Source organism: Phoca vitulina, unplaced genomic scaffold (assembly GCF_004348235.1).
Source record: "Phoca vitulina isolate PV1807 unplaced genomic scaffold, GSC_HSeal_1.0 scaffold16, whole genome shotgun sequence".
In the NCBI taxonomy this organism is placed as follows: Eukaryota; Metazoa; Chordata; class Mammalia; order Carnivora; family Phocidae; genus Phoca; species Phoca vitulina.
This window is the reverse complement of record NW_022589719.1, coordinates 33994924-34008267: the sequence shown is the minus strand read 5'-3', so window position 1 is coordinate 34008267 and position 13344 is coordinate 33994924. Positions and strand designations below refer to the sequence as shown.

Genomic DNA, 13344 nt, shown 5'->3' with positions numbered 1-13344 from the left:
GTCATCTTTCCCCACCCCTTTCTAACCCTTGGGAGCCACTGACCTATTCTCCATTTCTATACTTTTGTCCTTTCAGGAATGCTATATAATGGGAGCATACACTATGTAACTGTCTAGGATTTTGTTCACTCAGATTTCTCCGGAGATTCATCTGGTTTGGTGCATGTCTCAGTAGTCCGTTACTTTTTCTTGCCGAGTGGTAGGTGCGTGGTGTGGATGGATGGCAGTTTAACCATTCACCCATTGAAGGACATCTGGGCCGTCTCCAGTTTTTTGCTGTTATGAATAAAGCTTCTGTGAACATTTGTGCGCAGGCTGTTGTGTGAAGGTGAGTTTTCATTCATCTCGGTTAAATGCGCAGGAGAGTAATTGCTGGTTGAATGGTAGCTACATGTTTCATTTTTAAAGAAACTGCCGAACTGTTTTCCAGAGTGGCTGTACCATTTCACATTCACACCAGCAGTGGATGGGTGATCCACTTTCTCTGCATTCTTGTTAGCATTTGGTGGTATCACTATTTCTTAATTTTAGCTATTCTGATAGGTGTTTAGTGGAATCTCATTGTGGTTTTAATTTTTATCCCCCTAATGACTAACGATGTTGAACATTGTTTTGTGTGTTTATTTTCCATCTGTACATCATCTTCAGTGAAATGTCTATTCCTATATTTTGCCCATTTTTTAAATCGGATTATTTGTTTTCAAAAACTGTTGAGTTTTGTTGTTTTTTTTTTTTTTAAGATTTTACTTATGGGGCGCCTGGGTTGCTCAGTCATTAAGCGTCTGCCTTTGGCTTAGGTCGTGATCCCAGGGTCCTGGGATCGAGCCCCGCATCGGGCTCCCTGCTCCACGGGAAGCCTGCTTCTCCCTCTCCCAACCCCCCTGCTTATGTTCCTGCTCTCACTGTGTCTCTCTCTGTCAAATAAATAAATAAAATCTTTTAAAAAAAATTTTTACTTATTTATTTGAGAGAGAGACGGATAGTGACTGTTGAGTTTTGAGAGTCCTTTATATGCTTCAGAGAAACATATCCTTGGTGGGATATCCCTTGATGGGACATGTGATTTGCAAATATTTTCTCCCAGTGCTTAGCTTGTCTTTTCTTCTTCTTCCTTGGTAAGAACTGCATTAATCCATATACAAAGTTGGAGAGAGTCAGTCTCTTTACTCTGTTGAGAAGACAAAACCCAGAACTCACCACTGTATCATCCTTGGGTCCCGAGGTCTGCCCTCTTCTTGACCTTTCAGAGTCTTACACTTGCTTTATACAAAATGTCCAGGCTTGTACTTAGCAAGAGGATCAGGGAGAATTGCATCCACTGTCTTCCTGAAAGCAGAAATCAGCAACCTTTTCTTTAAAAGTTGGACCAGAGGTGGTCAAGCTTTCCGCTTTCTAGAGCCATCTGTTTGTTTCATGGATAAAATAGGGTAAAATCCAGAAAAATGGAGCACAGAACCACTTGTTTTGCAGTGAATTAAAAACAAAAGTTCGTGGGCTGCGCGTTAATCAGCTTCGAGCCTTCACGTCTTTCTGAGACCGCCCCTGCTCTAGGACTTCCTCAGCCCCCCACAACTCTCCCCTTCCTCCTCCTCCAGGGGCCTCAAGAGCAAGACTCTGTCCCCCTTAGACGCTGGGCAGACACGGGGGGGGGGCTCCCCGTCCTCGGCCCGAGATTGTAGGAGGAAGGTTTTGGTGTCTGTCAGCTTTTGTGACCGCGCATTCATGGCATGAAGACAGCTGCCTCCTCAAGGAGGGAAATAACCTCGACATTCTCCTTCCTCTACGCCTCAGCTGGTCATCTGGGTGGTTGTCAGGACGGCCCGTACGTTCTTCACTTCCCCTTGTGGCTGGTGAACTTTCTCTCTTGAAAATACTGCCCTTGTCGGCAACTGATTGACCCAGCGTGGCTGTAGCCAGTTCCAGCCGCCTTCTCTCCGGGGAGCAAGTGTCCTCCCTAGAGGCCCCCTGAGGACCGTCAGTCCATCCAGCAGGATGTTGGGCGACCAAGGGTACCACGACCTCTCTCAGTCCCTCACGTCCCTTCTCTGGGGAAGAGCCGAGGTGTGGTCCCTGACCAGCTGCAGCAGCGGGCCCTTGCTGGGAGCACAAGTGCTGGGCACCCAGCTCTCCCGAACCGGACACCCTGGAGAGGGGCTAGGGAGCCGTGTTCTGACAAGGCCGCCCACGTCGGGGAGAAGTAAAGGGGATTCAGTGTGAGGGAGGGAAAAGGAGGCTGGTGAGGGCCCAGGGGTCCAGTGTGGCCCGTCGTGCCGAGACCCGGTGGCTGTGCTCCAGCCCTGAGCTGGGAGAGGTAACCTGAGTCTGAGCAGGGCGCGGGCGGGGAGGGAGGAGCTGATGGACTTGTGGAACCACATGGAAGCGGGGGCTTCACGTCTGGGGAATGGCCAGCTTCACACAGAGGGGGGGAGGGCCGCCAGGGCTCCGGTCCCTGCCATCGGGGCTTGGATGACTGGCCTGGCAGCACGTCTTTCCGTGGCACTTCCCCCGCTCGGTGGCACCCTGGGGCAGTCACCCAGGGCAGCGTGAAGGACACGGTGGGCCTCCAGACTCTGCGTGCCGCGGTCTGCGGGCCACCGGGGCCCCCCCGCCAGGGGTGCTGATGTGGGCCAGGGGTCAGAACCACCGCTGGCGGGCCAGCCCCCCGAAGGCACCCCTCCCCCACCGCGGACCTGCTCCGGCAAAGGCTGAAAAGCCCCGAGTTCCATTCGATGCAACAGAAGGGCTTGGCCTCTTGGCCTGTTTGCTCTCTGCATCTTCGGGTGTGATCTCCTGGTTTCTGCCGTCCCCCCGGGCAGCACCCACTCAGCACAGCTCTCCTGGCCTACAGGATCGCTGAGATTCTGGGACACTCCGCTCTCTGCCCGGCCACACGGGTTGTACCCCCACATGGCCCTGGGCCTGCCCGCCCGCTGGGTCCTTCCCCCTCGCTTCTCACCTTCACCAGCACCTCAGAGCTCCCTTAGCTCCCCCGGCTACTGTGTTGAGAGCTGCTTGAGGGTTTTTGCTTTCATCTCTCTCAAGTACCAGCCCCCTGCGGACGGGGCTTCTGTCCGGCCGGTTTTGCTTCTGTCGGTAACAGTAACGGACTCCCCGGCGTGGTTGCATTTGGCTCACTGACGACTGAGCTACCGACCACAGACGGCGTCTCAGACCCGCTCTGCAGGGTGGGACGTGGCTTTAAAACTTTCGTCTGCTGCACATGATTATAATCAATCTTTATCTGTTACCACGCACGGTGGGGGGCGGGGGACGCCGAGGTGACAGACACACAGAAGGAAAGAACAACCGAAAGCCATTGCTATTTTTTATTTTGCTGCTCAAAAGAATGACCAAAGGGGGAAAACGTCTTAACAACAAAACCCTAACGACACAGCATCAGAGCCGAGGGGACAGGACTAGTCAACGTAAGTTGGCACAAGATTTTCCGTCGGGTCCAAGTTTGACCGTAGGCAACACGGCACCAAGGAGCAAGCCCGAGAGCGTGGTCAGGCTTGCTCCTGGTCCTCTGCGGAGACCGCGGCCGGCAGCTCAGGCATGTATTCCAGGGCCCCGGCCTCTGCAACAAAGGAGCGCACTTAGCGGAGCCCTAACACCTGCACCAGGGACAGTGACAGCCCAGCACACAGGCCAGAGCGTCGGAGCGCATCCTCCGGGGGGGGCTCCCAGGACCGGCCCTGAAATCCAGTGCAACACTTTCTATGTCTCACCTCTTGATGATTCAAGCCTCCCACTTACCATGTGTTTGAAACTATCAGAAGTAGAATTCCTGTTTGAGTAATAAAAATTGGTACCTCCGAGGGAAAGAAGTTCCGTTTTACAAAATTCAAAACAGAGCAAACTAAAAACCAAGAAGTCCCTGGGAGAGTCGATCTGCTCCTTGCAGGAAAAGTGGCAAGATGTCCCCCGGCAGAGAGCTCGCTGCAGACTCGGCGGGGCTCCAACAGAGTGAACTTGCTTATGGGTTTTGACATTTCTAAGTCCTCCTCCACAGTCTCCGTCCCATGGATGGCTCCAAGGAAGAAGCCACAGGCCTTTGACCTCGTCCCTCCCACACCCTCCTGAACCCTTCAACCAAGGCAGCGGGTCCAGCCAGCAAAGCGCATGGATCAAAACAGACCCCAAGAATTAGTCTCGACTCCGCCAAACTCAAAACAAAATTGTAAAGTGCAAAACTTGACAGATGTGTCTCCTGGGGAATCCAAGCACCCCCTCCCCTGCAGCAGCCCCCATCCCGGCCTCCCTGCGCTCGGCTCCCAGGGCACCGTGGCCTCTGTCCAGACCGCTCTCTGTTGCCCGGATGACAAGCACCGGGCAGAGGTGCCGGGCACAAACAGGCCCACAGGGAGGCCTCACCGTCTGGTATCCACGGAAGACACCAGCTCTAGGATGGAGACTGTTGAGACGGGCATGCAGCCTGCTCTGCAGGACGGCTGCATAAGCAAACACTGGAATCTGAAATACGGGTTAGTTGACCGTGCTTACGAGACATGGCGTAAGACGGCCTACGAGGAGCTGTAGCCCTGGGATGTCTGGCACTCGTTACCCTGCCAGGAAGTGTGGCTCCAGCAGAGGGAGTGGGACGGAGGCCCCCTCTCTCCCTGGTTCCCCTGCGGCTCTGATGACCCTCTCCAGGGCCAGTGTTGGGGCCAGCAGCAGCCCCGGCCCCTTGGCAGCTCTCCCACCCAACAGCGGTGACTTGAGGAATGGCAGTGGATGGCTGGTTACTTCCCAGGAGAATTCTACGGAATCCTTTTTGACAGGCTTTTCATGTGGGCAGGGTTCTAAGAGGTGGAATTTAAAACTGGTAATACTTCACGTACCTTTGAGATGCAAGAAAGTCAGAAACTCGATTATCATGTGCAAGGCAGCCTTCTCGGACAGCGGCCTGGCAAAGCCCCCTAGAAAACAGAATCGGCATCTACCACCTGCCGCACGGCTCTGGATCTCACAGCTCCATCTGCGGAGGGCTGGGCATCTGGAAGCCAGTGGACTGGCCGTGACCCCTCCCCAGGGCCTTGCTTAGCACAGCGGGGTGTGGGGGTGTGTCCGTCAAGGCCAAACTCTTCTGAGGCCTTGAGGGACTCTGCCTCCGTGGCCACCCTGGGCCCCGACGCTGGGTCTTGGGCTTGTACTGCTGGCAGATGGCAGAGGGGCCCGGGCCAGGCTCAGGTCGGGGGGCGGGGCAGGGGCCTGATACCCCACCGCCACAGGTGACCGGGAGGTGATGGGCAGTGAAGTGATCCAGTGCTCTCACCTGGCCTTGCTTCGTCTTCAGGTGGGAGTTCCCGCTTGCCCGTGAGGCCAGGCTTCTCGTGAAATGATCTGTGGTTGTCAATGGCATCTGTTTGCAAATGAATTGAGAGGAAAGCACCTGACTGGCCTTGTTACTATAGTTAGAGCCTCCCCACTCCCAAAGAAGGACACACAGGTTGCTGCTAATCAAAGCGCGCACGACGGGACTGTAAATATCAAGTCACAGTAGGGAACATTCTCTGCGGAACCACGAACTCGTGCCAGGGCCAGAGGAGTGGCCAGTCCCACAGGTGCTGGGACTCTGCCAGAGGAAGGAGCCCCCCCAGTCAGGAGGGGAGCGAAGGGGAGCACGGCGCTCGGCAGAGCTGGCCAGGCCCCGGGGAGTGCGGGCGGCACGGGGGTCCCAGAGGCGCTGGCGTCTGAGCTGGGTGCCTCGCAGGGAGACCACAGGGGCTTGGGGTCCTATGTCCCTGAAAACGGGGCCGCCGAAGAATGGAAGTTCGGACCTATTTTTCAAAGACCTCTCTGGCAGCTGTGGGAGGTGGACTGGAGCCAGCCAGCCAGAGACAGTCGGAGACAGCGGGAGGGAGGGGGAGAGGAAGGGAGGCAGGCGGAGGAGGGGTGGGGGGGTTGTTAAGTGACTGTGCGTGCACCTGCGTGTGCGTGTGCTCGTGCCTGTGCTGGCCACGAGGACGGGGTCGGGGTGGCTCAGGGCTGTGGCTGCTTGCCTGGGGGGCTAGCATCTGCAAGGCTAGGCAAAAGAACACCGACTCCTCTCCCCAGAGCCGGAGTTCGGGGCCCGGCACTCAGGCCAAGAAGGCCCGAGAACCTTGCCCCACGGCTCGAGTGTGGTCACACTCCCACCGTCCGCGGCAGCTGCTGGACCGTGTCCCGCACTGACGGACCCCGGTGCCTGGTAAAGCGCGCTGACAACCTCGTCTAGATGTGCAGCCTCTGCGGATCCAGCTTGACGGAGACAGAAATCTGATAGTAAAAAAGAGCTTGTTTTCTGACTCAAGATTCCTATCTTCGTGATGAATATATCTTCACTATTCCAAAGTAACATGAGTAAGTATCTTTGCTGAAGGGTTCCTTCTTTCTTTTGGGCCAGAAGCACAGAGATGAGATGCCTTCTGACAGAGCTCAGGGTTACAAAGGGTTCGGGAAAGCGTGTGCCCTTTGAGCCCATCTGTCCCTCCTGGGGACAGGCGAGACCACTCCACTCCCAGTGACAGAAGTGTGTGGGGGCCTGCCCTTGCTTTGACCTGAGACCAGAGCACCCAGAGGCCCTGCCTGTGGCCCCGGCTGGTCTTCGTCATCTCTCTGCCTGTGTTTCTCAAAGCACCCTCCAGGTGATCAGATAGACCACCATCTGCAGCGGGAGAAGAGGCTGTACTCAAATGTGGGATTGAGAACTAGTCCCTGTGCTGAACAACACCGTTCCTCCCAGTTACGCTGGTGAGGATGGAGTATGACCTACATGTTTGCCTCCTTTCCTGGTGCAGAAAGCAGTACATAAATAGGGGAGGTTTTGTTTTAAGGTTGATGGCTGTCCCCAAACCAACCACGCCTGCAAATTTGAAAGCTACGAGTGTGTAAGCGATTGGAGGGGAAAGTAAAAGGTCTCCCCTTGTCCCCTCCTTTAGGATAATTAAAATCTGAAGGGGCCAGGGCAGACAGAGGACGAGCAGGAAGCAGAGTGCGGGCAAGGAGCGGCGAGGGGGAGGCATCCACGCACACCGTCTGCGGGGTCCCAGAGCTGTCCCCTTCAGGGCCTGGGTCACCTGGACGCGTAACCTGTCTGCACACTGTCTCCCCATTTCCTGCTGCCTCCTGCCCCTACTAAGAATTCCACAGCTGGTCTGCCTGCCACTGCCAGCCCGGGGGATCTCTAGGTCCACTGGGTTCTCTGCATCGTGAAAGCCCTAAAGTCACACCGTGTCCAGACAGTGTCAAGTCAAGGACAGGGCACCGAGTATTAGACCACCCACAGGCTGGCAAGGTCTGGGAATTGATGGCTACAGGTGAAAGCACACACTCCGGTTCTGCATGCACGCACGCGCACACGCCCCCGGCCCCAGCAGGCTACATGTTCCCGCTGGGAGATTCACGGCACAGAGTTAAGGCCCAGGGGGGCCTGGAACCCCGATGGACCACTACAGGTCAGCAAAAGTGTCCTCCTATTCCACGCCGCCCAGATTTGAACTTCTGAAGCCAAGAAAGTGGTAATGAGGCCGACTGCGGGCCACAGGCCCCTTCTGGAAACACCCCAGGACTCGGATCAGCTGACCCCTGTCCGCATAAGGCCCCTGGTGAGGGGTGTGGGCACCTCCCGCTGCTCCATGGGGTCAGATGCAAGTCCCTGCCCGCAGCCCGGCCCCAGACTCAGTCATGCCCAGTGAGACCGTCACAGGTTCGTCACCTGACCCCACCAACCCACGTGCTGCAGGCCCTTCCTACCCTAGGCATTTGGGTCATTCGGTAATAATCTAAGTCCTGCTCTGTGCTGCACAGATGCTTGAGCAAGGAAGAGCAAGGCTAGGAGGAGGGACAGATGGGGGGCTCAGGGGACCCAGGAATTTGCCCATTTGCTGCGAGGGAGGGGGAAAGGGGGAGGAGGAGGCTTGGGGCAGGGCACGGGAAAGGGCGCCACCTACCCATGTGGCAAATATTTGAATCCACTGATCCCTAACCTACGTGGAAACCCATCCTGCCTCAAGCGCCCCCCCCATTGCCCTTGATCTGACTAAACCTGGAATATCAGTGTATCAGAATAGGGACTGGCTACACAAATGTCAGAAAGAGCAGGATGCACATAAATGCTCCAGTCAGCCTTACAAGAGCAGGGTCGGCTCTGAGGGGCCGATGTGTCACTTACGTGGACCAAGAAGGTAGCCAGCACTGTTCAGGGTCCAGCCTCTCTTTTCCTTCACCTTAAATGGGAGAAAAGGGTCATGCCGGGTACAGGCTCGGGGGCTCAAAGAAGCCCCGAAGGCAGCTTCTGTTTGCACAGCCCACTACGGTGGTCTGGGAAGCCCCTGCCCACTTGATACTCACATAATTTACATCACAAAAGCACTTTATTTTTTTACTCTGTCCCATAATAGGCCAAGTGATGCAAACCCTTAAAGCAAGATGGACAAGAAAGGAAGCTCGCCAGGCTTTCCAGGCATGACGTGGGCATTTGAATAATGCATACACTTCTGGGGCTGCAAGAAATTCCAGCTTTGCCCCCAAATAAGCTATATTCGACATGAAAACAGGACTGCTTGCTTTTCCAAAGAATTCACTCTAGAGCCACAACCCTCAAACACATGGGGCACCCGCTTGCTGCTAAGCCATGTTGAGGACACACGTCGTTGAGGGCACCTGCGGGTAACAGGGCTCCCTCCCGGGGTAACTCATCTGCGGAGCTAAGTACAGGAGCCTCCAGATTCTCCTGGTTTATAGCCAGGAGCTAGTCGTGTGCTGGCTGGCAGAGGCGCCAGGCCAGGAGGATCCCGCAGCGTCTCAGCGCGACCCCCGCCCGGGGCTGCAGGACCCCAGCCTCCCCGCGCCCCCGCGGCCCGGCCGCCGCGCACCACTGCGCGCACCCTCCGCCGGTCCGCGTCTGTGCGGCTGCCCCCTGAGCAGGGGACACACGCCCCGCACTCACCGGTGACCCGAGCCCCGGGGTGGCCGAAAGGGCCGCGGCGAGGAGCAGCCAGGCGAGGAGGAGGGCGCAGCCGCCGGGCATCTGCAAGGGAAGATGCGGAGCGGGCGTGGGGTGGCCGGCGGGTCCCCGGGCGCACGTCGGGCGGAGGCTCGGACGCCGCTGCCCGGGGCTGGAGCGGCGGCAGGGGCCAGGGCGTCGCCGACCGAGTGCCGTGCGACGCCTCCCGCGGCCGAGCCCGGGCTGGGAGCGAGGGGCCCCAGGATGGTCCAGCGGCGGGCGGCGCGGAGCAGGGGGAGGAAGGGGCCCGCCTCCCGCTGGGGCCCCCAGGGCGCGCCGTACCTTGAGCGGCGGCGGGTCTCGGGGCGGCGGGGCTCCCGAGGTGGCGGCGGGTCCGGGCGTCCGGGCGTGTCGGTCGGGTCTGGCCGGGCCGGGGCGCTCAGCACCTGACGGGGCCTCAGGACCACGGGGAGGAAGCGAGGCGGCTGGGCTCCCTCGACGTGTCCGCGGCCCCGAGCTGCCGCCGCTATTTATGCGGTGCGTCCCGGGGCCGTGCGCCGCGTCACCCGGCTCAGGGCCCGCCTCCCCGCCCCCGCGGAGCCCCGAGCCCCGAGGCGGGCGGGAGTGACCGTAGCGCAGTGGTCCTGCGCACCGGGGGAGGTGCGGGGGCGGTGGAGAGACCCCAAACTCCGCGGGGGAGCCCCCATCACCCCTGCAGAGAGTTCTCATCACCCCTGCAGAGAGCCCCCACCACCCCGCAGAAAGCCCCCGTCACCCCACAGAACCCCCATCACCCCTGTAGAGAATTTTCATCACCCTGCAGATAGCGCCCCCATCACCCTGCAGAGAGCCTCCATCGCGCCATGGGAGAGCCCCCATACACTGAATAGGGAGCCCCCATCAGCCCACACAGGGAAACCCCGGAAGCTGTGGGGGAGAGCTCTCAACATCCTGAGGCCCACGTCATTAATGCGTCAGTGAGCCCCACGCCCATCACCCCCAACCCAGGTCCTAGCGGGGGAGAGAGGCCCCCACCTACACATTTGCATTCTCTTGCTGCAGAAGCTGGGACGGGGTCCTCCCCTGCCACACCCCCCTGGAGGATGAGCCCTCAGTCCAAACTGGCCCAGTGGGGTGGTCCTGGGGCAGGGGTGGGGTGGGGTGGGGTATGGAGCAGGTTCCCCCTCCCCTTACACCTGCGCCCTGGCTGGAGTGTGGGTTCAGCCTGGGAAGCCATTCATGGCGGGGAGGGCAGGAGGCCCAGCTTCACTGCCTCCAGTGCTCAGTGGCCTTTGGGTGCCCAGACCCCTGTCCGATTTTGCTAAAAAGGGGCAAACCAGCCAGGGCCGTTGGACTGTCTCTGGGGGGCTGAATGACTTCCAGCCTGGGAGCTGTGGGTCCCCCCCAACATCCCACAGGCACTGCTGTCTCGGAAAGGGTCCCTGGCGATGTTCCCCGTGGCTCCCTGGTCCGGGACACAGAGCTATTTTGAGCAGGGTCAAATAGTGGTGGAGCCCTTGGGGGTCTGGGGAGCCCGGAGTGAGACAAGCCGCAGCTCCTAGAGGCAGCCAAGGCGTGGGTGGGCGGGCAGGGCAGCGGGAAGAGGCTGTGGCAGGTGGCAAAGAGATCACGCAGGAGCGAGGACCTCCTTGGCGCACTCCGTGAATCCTTCCTTAGTTTGGGCCAGGCCCAGACTGTTCTTTCCCCTGCTCACAGACATCAAGGGACATACATACGAGAGCAGCATCTCCAGGCTTCCAAGGAAGGATGAGGCCATGGCTGAAAATCGGCCGGAGCTCCTCCTGCCATCTGGCTCAATCACTGACCACTGAAGTCCTCGGCAGTGGCCGACCCAGGCGGCCCTCGCCTGTAGGAGCCTGGAGGCCCCAGTTACTTACCAGGAGGCTGCAACCCTCTCGCCACCCACCAAGCTGGACATTAGGTTGGTTGACGTCACTGGGGACCCTGGAGTGAACAAGACACAGGACAGATGATCATGATGATGCCACCTGGCAGGTGTCCTACTTATAGTCTTATGAACCTTCCTACACATAGCGGGAGAGCCGTTTGCCTCTGCTGGACCGGGAAGGACGCAGGGGCGCTGGAGGACTGGGGTCAAGGCCAGTTGGCTGGGAAGGAAGCAGCAGGGCCCTAACCTGAGGTGCTGAGCGCCCGCCCTGGTTTACTGGAGGGCAAGGAGGGGTGCTGTCTGGGAGACCTGAGTTGGACATACTCCTGGCTGTGATGGGGGTCGTGGGGGGGGGGAGTCTCAAGGGCACACTTGACTTCCTGTCGCTCCTATTTTGGCAGACCGGGGTGGGAGGAGAATAAGGGGCAGGAGGCCTGACCAGGGGAGGGGAGGGGGGCTGGGACTGTCGCCCTGGCTGCTTTGGTCAGTGGGGGCAGAGGGACAGCTGAACACCTTTCTATGACACCCTCTTGCGCCCTGTGTGCTCAGATGTAGAGGGCTTTGGGGATGTGCAGGTACCAGGCCACGGTGTCCCCAGCTACCTGAGAAATGCCACCACCTTCTGACAACTGCTGGAGAGACTGCTTTCATTCTGGAATGCTCGCTTTGCTCCCGAGAAGGAGCGCATCCCAGCGTATGGTACATCATGGCCAATTCCCACCTTCCCGCGTGTTCCATCGATGAGAGCGTGAGGACCCTTCTGCTCTCAATTTGCTTTGTCTGTGTGAAGAAGCAGCAGAAATCGTAAGCCAAAGTCCTTGGGACTAATTAAGAAATAGACTCCAAGCCCATCATCCCTCACATGGCTGGCAAGTGAGGCCTGTTTGGTTCAGCTTCCCACTGCTCTCATTGGGTTGATGTACTCTTTGTTCCTTTTTTTTTTTTTTTTTACTTTAAAAGAAATTTACAGTAGTTTTTCTGATAAGAAGGCCTTTATTAAAAAGACATTTTGCCTTTAAAGCGTCATTCTCGCAAATGTATAGAGTGAGCAGGTAGAGAGACGCACCTCTCCGCAGCATGAGACTCTCATATGTCTGCCCAGATTCTTTTTTTTTTTTTTAAAGATTTTTTATTTATTTATTTGAGAGAGAGAATGAGAGAGAGAGAGCATGAGAGGGGGAGGGTCAGAGGGAGAAGCAGACTCCCTGCTGAGCAGGGAGCCCGATGTGGGACTCGATCCCAGGACTCCAGGATCATGACCTGAGCCGAAGACAGTCGCTTAACCAACTGAGCCACCCAGGTGCCCTGTCTGCCCAGATTCTAAAGAAAACGTGGCCGCAGGCAGGTTGGGGGCCAGAACGCCCCGGCCAGGGAGCCAGCACTGAGGTCGCAAGGTGGGGAGAAGGCAGCCCTGCAGGCAGGTGGGACAGTCGCGTCACCCTTGTGAAGCGATGTGCTGTGGGGCGCGGGGGGGCGTCAGACTGTTTATCCACATAACAGCCCCCAGACCCTCCTGGAGGCAGAAGCCTGGGGCTGCAGGGCCACGAGGGTAGGCCGTGGGGATGCTGGGCCCCAACCCAAGGGGGCATTGACCCTATAATTGATTGAGAACACGAACATTCAAAAACAAACAAACAAAAATCTGTCCTTTGGCCACTTTTTCCAGATCTCTTGGAAAACTCCTAAGCGGACGTAAGCAATCTTCACAAACGTTGGCTGATTTGGAGACATGAGCTCAGAACAAATGTGCTTCTTTGAAGTTTATCAGGACTTTCACCAGACGGCCCTTGGGAGGACACCCCCCGTCGCTGCTCCTCCCTTATCCCCGGGCGAGGGAATTCTGCCCGCATCCTGGCAAGGGGCCGGCGACCCTGGCCCGGGAGACCTAGGTGCGCCCGGCAAGGCTGCCGGCGGAGGGGGGCCTCGGCAAGTCACAGCGTCTTCACGCTGCGGCCTCGCTGCGCCGGCAGGTGCGCTCAGACAGACAGACAGCACCCCTGGGAGGACAGGCGCCTGCTTACCAGCACAGGCTGTGCTGGAACCCACAGCCAGCTTTGTAATGGGCTCCGTGTGCTCAGCAGTGACCCAATGGGAGTCATTGTCAACCTGTCATCTTGAAGACGGCCCAGTGTGTGGCAGGCAAAATGGATCGCCATTAGAGTAATGGAAATCAAGCAGAAAGCATAATTTTACCCCCACATTGTGAGCTGGCTCATCTTCCCCCAGAAGCCCTGTTCACCACCACCCCCCAAAACCAACCCAAGTCTGACAAGCAAAAAGAGTAAGGGTCCGGGAAAACCTCAGCCGTGGCCCGCACCGGAGCTCAGCACGCACCCCCTGGAAGGGAAGCTGCGTGCCCTGGGGGCCCGGCCTGCCCCCCTGGAGATCACAGTCCAGCGGAGACCCACACACAAAACAGTCATACACACGACCACCTCGTTATCATGAGAAGGAAGGAGGCTGACCTGACAGGTGAGCAGGATTGGCCAGGTGGGGCCCAGCGCATTCC

General features: G+C 57.9%; 1 protein-coding gene across 1 annotated transcript; it reads right to left on the bottom strand.

Moving 5' to 3' along the window:
* Positions 1-3312: 3312 nt before the first annotated feature.
* On the bottom strand, positions 3313-9338 carry GAL (galanin and GMAP prepropeptide). The gene is made up of 6 exons (XM_032413811.1): positions 9269-9338; positions 8930-9010; positions 8153-8207; positions 5276-5362; positions 4842-4919; positions 3313-3577 (listed from the first exon to the last, which is right to left on the bottom strand). The coding sequence occupies exons 2-6, from the start codon at positions 9008-9010 to the stop codon at positions 3507-3509; spliced, it is 372 nt and encodes a 123-aa protein (XP_032269702.1). The 5' UTR covers positions 9269-9338; the 3' UTR covers positions 3313-3506.
* Positions 9339-13344: the final 4006 nt, after the last annotated feature.

Excerpts from the sequence above, each read along its gene's own strand:
- GAL (XM_032413811.1), bottom strand. The coding sequence starts at position 9,010 with ATGCCCGGCGGCTGCGCCCTCCTCCTCGCCTGGCTGCTCCTCGCCGCG. Across the intron at positions 5,363-8,152 it reads TGGCTACCTTCTTGGTCCAC|ATGCCATTGACAACCACAGA; the intron begins GTAAGTGACACA and ends ATTTGCAAACAG. Across the intron at positions 4,920-5,275 it reads TGAAGACGAAGCAAGGCCAG|GGGGCTTTGCCAGGCCGCTG; the intron begins GTGAGAGCACTG and ends TCTGTTTTCTAG.